Source organism: Triticum urartu, chromosome 1A, assembly GCF_056163025.1.
Source record: "Triticum urartu cultivar PI428250 chromosome 1A, HENAU_Tu73, whole genome shotgun sequence".
NCBI classification, from domain to species: Eukaryota; Viridiplantae; Streptophyta; class Magnoliopsida; order Poales; family Poaceae; genus Triticum; species Triticum urartu.
In genome coordinates, this window is record NC_141873.1 from 389,346,376 (window position 1) to 389,360,296 (window position 13,921).

Here is a 13,921-nt window from a genome sequence, read left to right on the forward strand (position 1 = left end):
TCGGCTATGATACCACCACTATGGCCAGCCTTATAACATGAAACTTATACACCTCATGGTGGGCTAGTATCCTTGTATCGTCATAATGACATAGGAACTTTCATTTTCCATTGCCCTAACCTTGTGCATCCTATGTGTGCACTCTCTTTATTGGACTGGGCACCTTTTATACCTCGAACATTATACCCCCTCGGCGCACCACTCTGGTCGAGCAGCTCCCTTTGACAATCCACCGATGCCTCCGACCATCCTTATACTCCCGACCCCTCTCTCTTTTCTTGTGTGTGTGTGTGCGTGCGCGCGTGTGTGTGTTGCTCCAGGGAGAGACGGAATATATATTTGTATAGTTGGCATAAGAGGACACAATAATTATGAACAAACATTCTGAATGAAACATGAAACTTATACCCCTCATGGTGTTCTACTATCCTTGTATTGTCATAAAGACATGGGAATATTCATTTTTCATTGCCCCAACGTTGCACATTGTATGTGTGCACTCTCCTTATTGGACGGGGCATCTTTTATACCGCTAACACTATACCCCCCCCCCTTGGCTTACCACCTTGGTCGAGCAGCTCCCCTTCGACGGTCCACCGCTACCTCCGACCATCCTTATACTCTCGACCTCTCTCTATTTTCTTGTGTGTGTGCGCGTGCGCACGTGTGTGTGTTTGTGTGTGCGTCTCTCTCGCTCTCCCCTCTCTCTGTGTGTGTGTGTTGGTCCAGAGATAGAAGGATTAGAATGTAATGTTGGAACCAACACTTACATGTGCTTACACCCACTCGTATATATTTGTAGAGTTAGCATAAGAGGACACAACAATTATGAACGAATATTCTGAATGAAACATGAAACTTATACCCCTTGTGGTGGTCTAGTATCCTTGTATCATCATAATGACACAAGAGTTTTGATTTTTCATTGCTCAAACCTTGCACAATGTATGTGTGCACTCTCTTTATTGGACTGGGCACCTTTTATACCTTTAACATTATACCCCATCTGCGTACCTCCCTGGTCGAGTAGCTCCCTTTGGTGGTTCATCGTCCCTCCGAACATCCTTAACTCTCTCTCTCTCTCTCTCTCTGTTCTTTTGTGTGTTTGTGTGTGTGTCTCTCTCTATGTGTGTGTGTGTGTGTTGCTCCAGCGCTCGTGGGGCAGTCTTGGTCATGGACGTTAATGGTGACCTGCACGTCAGGCTTTGTTTTGGCCCCGCCAGTGTGGGTCGGTGCGGATCCGCTCATAGCGTTAGACGGGAAGACTAACACATAACCAGTGTAGTACAATTTTTTACCGGCGTCAATTTATTAGGAACACCATCAACAAGCCATGGTCAACGTATTGAGAACCGTTAAATACGACTATCACAAAAAACTTTGTAATGGGATTTATGATTTTTTTTACTGAATAGGATTCATGATTTTGAGGTTGAAAGCAATATTTATTTCTGGCAAACATGTTATGGAAGATGTTGGTTGCCCCATGAAACAAATCTTTTTACAAAGTTAGGCGAACCAGCGTGTTAACAACATCATTATAAGGTACTTCTTGCATCCCAAAATATAAGGCACTCTCAACTTTGCACCATATTTGACGCATAGCTTTGACCACTAATATATATCAAAGTATATGGATTGAACATTCATAAATAGCATAGTTTTTTTTGCGGGGTGCATAGTCCTATTTGTCTTGCAATTTTTTGATATATTCATATAATAATTTTATAGACATATGATACATGAAAATCATAATCAAAGTTATGCAATGACGAAGATCAGAAAAGTCAACCGGTGCCTTATATTTTGGAAAGGAGGGTGTAGAAAAACCTTAAAATGTTGTTCGTCCAAACGCGGTTTTTTTCAATAGTACAATGGTCAACAACGTCCACAAGTCAAAATCCGAGACCAAGAGAAGCATCAAAAGAAAAATCTCCACACCCGCAAAAAATAAATAATAAATCTCCACGCTCATGGCCATGGTAAAAGATTTGGCAGGCCATTGAGAGAACCAGTTTGCAGGATGTGAACAACACCCGTGACCAAACCATGGACAAAAGACTGTCGTGGTTGTAGGATGTGAAGAGCACCCTGCACCTGTGAGTCCATGACCAAACCATGGACAAAAGACTGCCAACTGTCGTGGTTGCAGGAAGTGAAGAGCACCCGTGAGCCGTGACCATACCATCTTCTTCTCTGAGCCGCCCACACCAAAGAAAGAGAGACAGAGCTCCCCTTCACCTCAGTTAAGATGAGCAGCGTCAGGTTGGAAAAATGGAGAACGGCGGTGCAGCGCAGCGCGGAGATTTCATCGACCACCCAAGTGACTTTTTCAGCTGCAGCTTAATGTGTCATTTTTCATGTCATCTAAAAATATACGATCATTGTGTACAGAGTTCTCGGCGGTAGATGTGGCAACAGGTGAAGTACCCATGGATCCCATATTCTCCAGAACCAATAGCCAGATACCTTCAGATCACCCGTCAATCGACGTGGATCTTGTTGAAGACGAGAATGATAGCAGACCAGTGACGCACACCATGCCGGGAAATGATGGATGGATAAGACGGCAGAGGTAATCATCTCAATACCAGTATCTGCAATTCTGCATCATTTTTCAGATACATTTTGCCCGAACTCTCATCACTAATAAATCTGTTCCTAACAATTTAATCCTTTTCAGAGCCATGTGTTGCGTGGAGGTGGATTTATTCACCATGAATACATAAGGAACATTTTTGTTGGCAATCATATATCACACACGATGTCAACAGATGTCCAATGGTATCTCTCTCTAAACATTATTATACAAGCAAGGAAGTATGACCTGTTCTGACCATTGTCACAAACATTTTTCAGATAGTATTACCAGTGGCACACAATCATTCCTGGTTCACATTGATTTTTAACTTCCCAAGGAGAAGGACAACAATCCTCGATCCGATGATAAACAACGGAAACAGACTAGTAGATGAAATCCGCAATGAGCATATCAAGTTAGCCGACGAGCTGCCTAGCGCACAAATGGATTGTATTGCAGAATTCTTCGATGGATGGGCACCAAAGACAAAAGGATGGCAGAATTGGTTCCCCAAACTGACAACTGGACCTTGGGTCTGCAGCAGGTCATTTCTAACGCGCCCTAGTAGTTGTTTCAGTCTCTTCTGTAAAAAAATAGTTATCTTACAAACAAAAAATCAATGCAGGGCTTCTAGCGGTGTATTAGCACTTTACTTCGCAAGGCAATGGATGGGTACAAAATTACAGAGGACTCTATCGCCTGTAAGTTTTCAGAAGAAAAAAAGACAGAACAATATCTTTGTTCTTTGTGGTGTGCATAAGTCCACTTATCAACATTATTTATTGAAAAATGCAGCTAGGGGATGAAATTGACCAATATCGGATGATGCTTCTCTATAAAGTTCTTGGGTTAGACGGTAACATCGGCCAGCTACCTGCTAAATTTAAGTTATGCCAGAATGAACCTTGAAGAGAGGAAGCAACTGTTTGCTTTAATATAACATAACATGAAAGCGATGATGATATCTAAACTACTAGAAATAATTCGTGCAATCGAGGAGATCCTAGATGGCACACACTATATCTTTATTCACCATCAACATTTATGTCTTTTATATTTCTAGACTAAGGAATTGTAATGTGCTTGTCACATCACTAGGAGATGATTTTATTTAAGACTTCCAGACCGTATGAAGAACCATTTAAATTTTCTGAAATGACTTTTGGGACCAGCCTCTACATGATTCTTATATAGTCTAAGATTATGCATAACTACTGAATACTGTGTACTAAATAACAGGAGAAACAAAACGGCAACAAGAGCATAAATGTAAAGAGTACTTGATCTGCCGAATATAAGTTACATCCATCACATCAGTCAGAAAATGGCTTAAGATAAATGAACAAAATACAAATTGATAGATTGAACCTCGTTTCATCGAAAGGTTCTCACTCCATGACGGATAGGAGCACTAGCCGTTGAATGAGCACTTGAAGTGATCTTCATCGATGGTGGTGAAGAGATTCCCAATAGCCACATGAGCTCCGATGACAATCCTAGAAAGAATGCGATTTTCAGATATCATGACATTGTAGTGGTACATAGACGGCACAAGATGTTAACATAACTAGGTACTTACCTAAGTTGATCCTCGCCGACACCAGTTTCAGACCTTATCAAAGAAAATGACGCGCCATTTTCAAGCTCTCTGTTAGAAACCAAATGGTGACATAACAAAATAAAAATATAGCAATATGTATATTAGTGGATCTCCATGGCTGTTGTGTCAATTACATTATCCCGGGGTGATAGAATACCCGAAGTACAGAGTCAAACAGTGAGTTGCCTCTATTATGCAGTGAAATACACTCCTGTGGAACCACTGAAGTAGCCTCTTGCCGATCCCTATTTGCTTGACGTAAAAATGATAGAATAAATTATGTAGATACATACGGATTTCAAACATGACGATCTTGACAATACATTTAAGCACACTCGCCTGCTTTCTCAGATCCAAGTGAACGTAGATGCAAGAAAGGAAGTGGTGCGTGATGTCGTTGTAGTTGGTGACGATGTTGCAATATCGTTTTCATTACACATGGCTAGCTGAATGAACTACATTTTCAGCGAATTACTACATTAATGGTCACAACATACTAAAAGAACCGTACCTGACGGAGTATACGCGTATGTGCATGTCATGAGTACCACCCCTGATACCTCCATTCAGAACAATATAATCACCATTCCCGCAATTGACAAAAATAATCAGCAGATCATTTAAATGTGCCAACGATCATAATAGCAAGAACGTGGACATTATTCAGTGAAAAATATACTTAGCAGTGTCCATGGAACGCATGAACTCAGCCTACACTGACCTGAAAGGAATGTTTTTCTATGAGATCAGACCAAGATACTTTCTTTTGAAACATAATTAAATAGTTCAAGCGAATACCATATCCTGGCCTTAATCCTGCCAGTACCGTCATCAAAGTCAAACACAATTTCGCTGTCCAAGTCCTGACGATTCCGCATCATACCGACGAGACGACCCTTCATTTAGAAACGACGTCATTATATATATTAAAAGTTTCAGATTCTAACTAAACAAAGATAGCTAGTTGTGTATGTTTTCTTACAGTGATGATAGGCATACCATGGAGGCCCGGGGCACCTCCATATTGTGCTGAAGGAGTTAGCAATGTTATTTGTTTCACCATCAAAGGAACAAGATTGTTGGGGACATCAAGATGCTGCGTACATCCATCAGTTTAGTACCAAGTCCAACCAAGATGCGAAAAATATAGATGGTCCATACCTGAACGTCGCTGCCCTGGACAACATTGCCTCCTCCAGCAACACTAGCACCGCAGGGGAGCATGATGCCCTCTCCAAAATGATCTTCAAGCTTACATGTGTTGCTAGATGGACCTCCAATGGTTATTTTTCCATCACCAGGCCTTACCATCTTAGAGAAAGCAGCTTGTTGAAATGAGACCAATGGCTCCCGCGGTTTATATTGTAGATTGAAGATGTCCAAGTAAAGGATGCAGTTATGGCAATGGGCTGGCGCTGCAACAAAATAAAAGGTAATATTGAATATAATCTTTTTTTCGGTGAGAATTAGATGCCCCTTTTGGATGCATAGCAGGCACTACCTAGCAAAGCTTGCAAGGTTGAAATAAATAGATGATTCATTAAAGTCCCTCACTGGGACGTTCAATGGCTGGTGTTCTTCAATACCATGTTAAAGAACATGGTGCCACCCGGGTCAGCAGCAAAAAAGGAAGTACTTCTCACTGTAGGATACTAAGAAGGTGCCGAACTCTTGCTAGCATATGCATTAGATGAACGGTACCTTTCACACTAAAACATACTAAAAATAGACCGTCATGTGTGGAACCTTTGACTACTAGCTAAGCAACAAAACCTAGACAACATGTCTTCCCAAAATAGCGCAGGCTCTCTGACCAATGCCTTAAAGCATCTATCCCCATTCCGTGTATAAATCTGCCATCACAGACTATAGGTTGCCATTTCCATCCACGGCCTGGTAAAGGCCCCCCACATGCTTTCCTCTTACGTAAATCCGATCCCCAATAATGCAATAATTCAGAACCTTATCCACCCTAAAGTTCGGATCTCGATGCAAACCAAGGGTTCTGATAGCACTCTCTCCTGCTAGTGATGGTAGGAAAGCTGTTATATATATATATATATATATATATATATATATATATACACACACACACACCGTGCGTTGCACCGGGCGAAAAATTAAATATAACTTGTTCTATGTGTCATTATGTAACACTTTTTTAATCTAATTTTTCGCAAATGTCAGAAATAAGGTTACACTGAGTATTTCTTTTTGGATAATGAAATTTGGACGTACCCTAACAATGCTCGTCCTAACCTATTTCAGCTCCGCACTTTCATTTCATTCGATCATAGAGTAATTATGTATGGAATAGTCTTTCGAGCCATTTTTATTTTTTGTTGTCCAGAAAAACATGAATTACTATTTTTTTTTTGTTTGAGAAAGTGTTTTTTAATTTTAGTTTTGTCTATTCGATCCAAAACATCAACTTTGCTACGGGACAAAAATATATTATTTTCATGTCCTTAGCTCAAAGCACTCATATGTGCATCGATCATATAGTCAAGTGATATTATCAAGATTTTTCATAGCTAAAATGTTCATTAAGCTTAATCCACTTTTTGTTAAAGCATCATACATGCAGCCATGCTTCGCTATGAAGCCGACATTCCTGAAAAGGGATGACACTGTAGGCCAAGTAATTTTTTCTAGTTTTTATTTGCGAATGCAGGCCAAGTAATTTAGCTGATGTTCCATTGAAAGGTTAAAACATGCATGAATCACATGGTTCCAGGATAATAAAAACATCACTACAAGAAATATGTCAACTTGTGACCTTGACTATTGGTCACTGAATGGTCATTATTTTTCATTTGTGACCTTTTTGTGACAAAAACAGATGGTCAAAAGCTGGCAGTCGTAAACTGAAATTAACGACCTTCTCTGTGAGAAGGTCATAGATGTTTACGACCCAAATATTCCTACTGTTTTGTTTTGGTCACTAGCAGCCTCCCCAGGCAACATAGGCATCCGACGTGGCAATCTGATGTGGCACAAGAATCAGCCCGCTCCAATTCGATTTTCTACATGGGCCTAGCCCAACAATTCGACCTTTTTAATGTATTTTTTCCTGTGCTTTTATTAGCTACATGGGTCTAGCCCAACAATTCAGCCTTATTGATTTCTTTGTGTTGCCCTTTTAACAGCAAATTTTCTTTTTGATCATGTATTTTTCTGGCCCATTTCTTTGCTGGGTCTCTCGTGTTTTTCCCTCGAAAATAATTGTCCAATATAACTTGGGCCTAGCCCAGTTCCAAAAAAATTGATCCAATCCAAAGAAAATTAATATGCCATTGACATTACAACACATCACCACAAGCTATCTTGGGCCTAGCCCAGTTCTGATACATTTTCAAAGCACCGTGCAATCTTATTATATTACAACCATTCATTCCAGCAATACTATTTGAGGCTGGCTGGCTGGCTGAGCTAGTACTAACTGACTGCGGGCTAACTAAGTTTTTACAAACAAAAAACAAACGCTACTGCATTTACATGGCGCTACTGAAATACTCCAGGATCATGAAAAAATAGAACTAGCCTATCTGGTACTTCACAGCAACCAAACATGTAATCTGCTTAATGGAAAGATTTCTTCTCCAAGTCCCGCTTCTCCCTTAGCAAGCAATGACAGGCTGATGCAAAACATCTGAGCATTCAAAAGAGAACAAAAGGTAAGTCACTGATAGAATACAGAGTACTTTTTAAATAAAAAGTAAAGATACACCATATATTATCATTCTACTTATTATTATTATTAACCAGATCATTCTACTTATCCAGAATATGGCTATTGATCAAATTTGGGAATTGAATTGGCACATATGACAAACTTAGCAGCAAACGAGCATTGAATGTTTCACATACACGACAAGGTTTAAAAACCATCACTCAAAGTTACAGCAGATCGAAGTTCCATTTGAGTATATGGAATAACATTCATATTCAATCAATAGTACCTATTAAACTACCAGGTGCATGATGGAATTAAACAAACACCAGCTATTCATCTTGCCATCTGTTGTAACAGAGCAACTATGTCAAAGTTAATTATGGGTATGTCACATGATACATGCATCAGGCATAAGGACATCAAGCATCAGGCCCATATCTGTTCAGCAAGACAGAGTACATACCTTTGTTTCGATGCAATGGATGGGGCTGCAGTTGAACACTTGAACATATGGTCCGCATCATCGTTGACGCTGGACGTCGCACGTACTTGTCCATTTAGAAGTATGCCATGAAAGATGTTACACAAGAAAGTATTAGCATAAAGTAGAGCTTCTACAGTACATGCAAGCTTTAGATATGAAGGACCAAGCAAACTATTCTGGAAAATATCTAAAGTTACAGAAAAGCATGTATTGGTCTGAGCTTAAAGGAACAAGCGCCGGTACTTGAGCTTAAACATGTTTTATTTTTACAAGCACCTCTCTAATGACTTGTAGCATAAAAAACACTTCTGGCCTAGTAAGCAACAATATAGCATGCACTTAAGAGAAATAGTAAGTATCTGGTGCATTTGATATAATAAAGCAGCTCCCGAACAAACAAAAGTTCTGCATCTTCACATCCCAATTGAGGAGATCTGTGGGATAATCTACCTTGAGGAGCTCGCCGCGGGATCTTCTCCATAGCCAGCCCCCTTCTTTCACAACACCAGATTGGCCTCTTCACGAACCTGCAAAAATAAATGCACACACACATCAGATTGTGGGAGACGAGAGGAGGAAGAGGAGGAGGAGGGATGTGTATGCAAGTGTATGAGCATCAAGCATGAGATACTTTTCAAATTATTATGAACATTCTTAGTTTCTTTGATTGAAGTAGGTGACTGGGGCTAGGTGTGCTCACTACTAGGCAGTAAAAACTGGGTATATACAAGCATTGCGTGCTTAGTTATCGGCGACGAATATCTAGACACCAAAATATCGATTCCTCTGCCGTAAGTGACCAGCATTGTGAACTAGACATACGAATACTAAATATCAACCAATGCACATACTTTTATTACCAAGAAGAGAGATAGCTCAAAATAGAACATATATAATTTGCAAGAAGGAAATCACCCATAATTAACAAGGAGAGATATAACCAAAACAAGTTCATTTGTCTTCCAAGTATAAAACATCAAGTGCACAAACTCACATCAGTTAACATCACTACAGAATTTCAGATAACATGTTTACTGCAGAAATCAAGCATAGGCAGTAGTGCTGCTAGTGTTTCTTTCTGTGGTTGTGTTGGACATGCAACTCAATTTCTGTTTGTTTCAGACTAGCGGGCCAACATGGTATCCAATGGAAAAAAGCAAATAGGGAAAACATTTTAGAGCAGCACAGTCACACCACATTTTTTAGTGAATTACAGTGCTTGAATTGCCACTGACACTGGACACAAGCAGCTGCACAACTAATGCATCAGCAGCCAAATAATGAACTAGCATACGCCCTTTTATGCATATTAATGTGCATCAAGGAAACATCAATGGAAAAATACCATGACAAAAGCGTAGAAGTCTTTGTGATACTTCTAGAATTATCATACGAAAAGAAGGGTTGCGTAATACTCAGAACTCAATCAGCAAACTCAATCAGCAAAACTCTTGTATCAAACACAAGTGCATACCCACTTCCTCCCCCTCCTTTGGTTCTCTCATCCTCCCAGCTTGGTACGCTAGCCACTACCCAGTCTGGAACCACCTCTTCTCTCATCAGCCATGGTGAAAGCCTTCGACTACCTGAAGAGCATCTTCAGGTTTTTAGGAGGATGGCGCGGAAAAGGAAAGCATGGGGCTCACCGAGATGACAAGGATGGCACGGAGGCCGCTGCCCTGCTTGGTCCAAGCGAGCAGGTCGTGGGCTGAGTTCCTGGAGGCATCCCGTAGCCACGGCGCGGCCTCGCAGGTCCCCGCGCGGAGGCGCTGCAGCAGCGGATCCCCGCCGTCGCCGGGTGGCCAGACGCCGCGACGGGACTCACCATGGCTTCGTTGGGGCTGGATCTGGAGCGCAGGGAGGTCGGGGAGGAGGGGAGCAGTTGCGCGAGGGGAACGAGCCGCCGGAGACCCAATGATCCCGTTGACGTCATCGCCGTCCTGATTGCCGAAGGCCCGTGGCCGGCGTGAAGCACGCACGCGCGTGCCGGTAAGAAAGCCGACCATGACGACATGGCCGTGCCTGGACTGGTGGATTTGGGGGTGAAGGCTAGGGGAGAGAGTCCGTGGCGGAGACAAGGTCGGCGATGGTGGGTGGGGGTGGCGGCGGTGGGAATCGCGGGAGGGGGCTCGCTCTCTCTCGATCTGGACTGGATCGGGATCGGTTCGGTGGGTGGGATCAGGAGGAGAGGGGAGAGGGGATCGCGCGCCGCGGGAGGAGGACGGGGACGGGGAGGAAAGGAGGCTGGGGACAGGGAGGAGGTGGCGGCGACGACGAGACGAGGACAAGGGATGAGGAGTACGATGGGAGGAGACAGGCGGCGGCGGGGGAAAAGGGAGCGGGGGCGGCAACGGCGATGGGGATAAGTGAGCTAGGGTTTTCGTGGGTGGATGAGGATGAGAGGGAGGGGGGAGAGCGACGAAGCGGGGTGTGTGGGCTGCCGTTGGATCCGGGCGCATCCGATGGTGCTAATCCATGATCCGCGTGAGATGGTTTTGGACCAATCAAAACGCAGTACCCCTTTGATGATTTTAAGACCATTTAAATTTGTCATAATCGATTGAAAATAAGATGTTAAAACATGTCTGCTATTTGACGGCCTAGAAAATTTATAAAAACAAATAGAAATCAAAAAACTTTGCATTGTGTCACCAAGTGTGACCTACTTTTCAAGAATAATAACAAACTTTGAATAACGCAAATATCATAAAAAAGTGTTCTCAAAAATAAGTTTTCTGTAAGAGAATTATTTTTCGAGTGCCCAAAATGATTTTTTTATGAAGAACCTAGCAAATATTTGTTGCAAATTTGGGCCACATCAATTTTATAAAATCTTAGGTCATATTTAATGTTGAGTTGACCAAATGTTGCCTAAGGAAGTTTTCATTTTCTTTGGACAAAAAATTCATTTTCCATTTTTTTGAGTGCCCAAAATGAGTTTTTTTGTGAAGGACCTACCATATATTTGTTGCAAAATTGTACCTAATCAATTTTCTAAAATACTAAGACATATTTAATGCACAATTGACCAAATGGTTGGGTGTAAAAGGTTATGATCTACCTCTCGTGAAAAAAACAAATTTCCACTGATTCAGTTGGAAGCGGGTCAAATTTGAACTATAGCTACCTCGTAGTTTGCTATTTATTTTTTCCAAAAATCATTTCTAGGTACATAAGTATCTATTTAATCATAGAAACACCAAAAAAATTCCAAGATTCAACCACTAGCTAGGAACGGTCAAGCCCGCCGTTTTGACCGCATTTTGAAACGGGCATAAAAAATTCAAAAAAATCAAAAAATTGGACAACCTTCGCATTGCGTCATTACATGTGACCAAGTTACCAGGAAAAATAATAAACTTGTAATACGGCAATTATTTTAAAAAAGTGTTCTCGGAAACGAGCTATCAAGTGTGAAGATTCATGGCTTTCAAGCCAAATAATCAGTCTTATGGCCACATTCATGACATAGTTTGTTCAAATGATCTCATATTGTGCACAAGGGTGAATATTGGAATGACAAACAATGTTGCCTAAGGAAGTTTTCATTTTCTTTGGACAAAAAATTCATTTTCCATTTTTTCGAGTGCCTAAAATGAGTTTTTTTGTGAAGGACCTATCATATATTTGTTGCAAAATTGTACCTAATAAATTTTCTAAAATACTAGGACATATTTAATGCATAATTGACCAAATGGTTGGGTGTAAAAAGTTTTGATCCACCTCTCGTGAAAAAGACAAATTTCCATCGATTTAGATGGAAGCGGGTCAAATTTGAACTGTAGCTGCCTCGTAGTTTGCTCTTTATTTTTTCCAAAAATAATTTCTAGGTACATAAGTATCTATTTAATCAGAGAAACACCAAAAAAAATCCAAGATTCAACCACTAGCTAGGAACGGTCAAGCCCGCCGTTTTGAACGCAATTTGAAACGGGCATAAAAAATCAAAAAAATCAAAAAATTGGAAAACCTTCGCATTGCGTCATCATATGTGACCAAGTTACCAGGAAAAATAATAAACTTGTAATACGGCAATTATTTTAAAAAAGTGTTCTCGGAAATGAGCTATCAAGTGTGAAGATTCATGGCTTTCAAGCCAAATGATCAATCTTATGGCCACATTCATGGCATAGTTTGTTCAAATGATCTAATATTGTGCACAAGGGTGCATCTTGGAATCCTAAACAATGTTGCCTAAGGGAGTTTTCATTTTCTTTGCACGGAAAATACATTTTCCATTTTTCGAGTGCCCGAAATGAGTTTTTTTATGAAGGACTTACCATATATTTGTTGCAAAATTGGACAAAATCAATTTTCTAAAATACTAGGCCATATTTAATGCACAATTGACAAAATGGTTGGGTGTCAAAAGTTTTGATCCACCTCTGGTGAAAAAGACAAATTCCCGCCGATTTAGTAGGAAGCGGGTCAAATTTGAACTGCAGCTGCCTCATAGTTTACTATTTATTTTTTTTCCAAAAATCATTTATAGTTACATAAGTACTTATTTAATCATAAATAAATGGTTTGGTGGCGATACGTCGAGGTTTGGGCGGTGGCCGAGGCCCCCAACTCTAGAGCGCGTAAGCTCGCATGCCCGCTGCGTGGTCACCACGTGACCGTGGCATTGCCATGTGTTCTGGGCAGCCTAGGCATGTCTATTGGGTTGGGCACTCCCCAGGTAGGTGCTAGGAATAAAATTACAACATAAGATTCTCACGAGGAGACCGATCGATGCTCAAACATGAACTAGCAGCCAAGTGTTTGATTAGCGGTACGGGAAATGTACATGGCTAATGGGCGTGAGTTTTGGCTGAGGATGATCAGTTACTAAGAAGACCGTCTTCACAAATTTTCAGCCCAAAAGGAGGAGCCTAGGTGGTACTTGCTTTGCAAACTACCACACTGGACATAAATACGAATGTTGAAGCTCAGCTCAAAATAATGATTGGATTGAGATGGCATTTGGTGGAGGATGGTTATTTGGGCATAGGAAAGCACTGTAGAAAATGGATACTATTTGGACATGCCAAAGTGGCACTTCCTTCACAAACTGTTGTTCTGAACAGAATAGGAAAATGAATATTTTTGAATTATTTTTGAACTAGGCAAGGAAGGTTTTTTACATATTTGACGAAGATATGACCCAAAGAATTTATGAGATTTTTTTGGGAATTTTGGGAATGACAGAAATATAGGTTGCTTCACAACCTAGGGCAAAAACTTCCACATGGATATGACACATAGGCAAAACTGATGAGGTGGCGCCTAGTCATAGCAACCCACCACAATTTACAAGGCTATGACCATCTATATTGGTCGTTAACAACTAGAAATAAGGCAGCGGACCAGCACTGTTTGCTTTATGACCATTTCGTGTAAGGAAATTATGACCTTTCTGACCAAAATGGTCGCAATGGTTTAGGGTTTGGAGCCCCTCGAATAGCTTTTGACCAATTGGTCTCAAATGGTCATAGATCTATGACCAATTCTTCTAGGGTCACAGACAGAAGGTCACTAGTTGACATATTTCTTGTAGTGCATACACATACCCTTTTTAAAGTGTTGTATTAGAAAAAA

General features: G+C 41.0%; 1 protein-coding gene and 1 long non-coding RNA gene across 7 annotated transcripts; one reads left to right on the forward strand and one right to left on the reverse strand.

Moving 5' to 3' along the window:
* Positions 1 to 2,155: 2,155 nt before the first annotated feature.
* Positions 2,156 to 3,285, forward strand: LOC125534290 (uncharacterized). The gene is made up of 4 exons (XR_007294447.2): positions 2,156 to 2,575; positions 2,684 to 2,784; positions 2,860 to 3,125; positions 3,207 to 3,285. It is a non-coding gene; the product is annotated as an uncharacterized LOC125534290 (long non-coding RNA).
* A 4,048-nt stretch (positions 3,286 to 7,333) lies between these two features.
* LOC147991375 (uncharacterized) lies at positions 7,334 to 10,723 on the reverse strand. 6 transcript variants are annotated; one of them, XR_015603088.1, is made up of 4 exons: positions 9,820 to 10,723; positions 8,792 to 8,868; positions 8,321 to 8,405; positions 7,334 to 7,833 (listed from the first exon to the last, which is right to left on the reverse strand). XR_015603088.1 is itself a non-coding variant. In XM_087522341.1 (4 exons), the coding sequence occupies exons 1-4, from the start codon at positions 10,353 to 10,355 to the stop codon at positions 7,764 to 7,766; spliced, it is 600 nt and encodes a 199-aa protein (XP_087378467.1). In that variant the 5' UTR covers positions 10,356 to 10,720; the 3' UTR covers positions 7,336 to 7,763. The 6 variants fall into 6 exon arrangements, 1 of the variants encoding a protein (XP_087378467.1); XM_087522341.1 differs by having other exon boundaries at positions 7,336 to 7,833; positions 9,988 to 10,720; XR_015603087.1 differs by having other exon boundaries at positions 7,337 to 7,833; positions 9,816 to 10,723.
* Between the last annotated feature and the right edge of the window lie 3,198 nt (positions 10,724 to 13,921).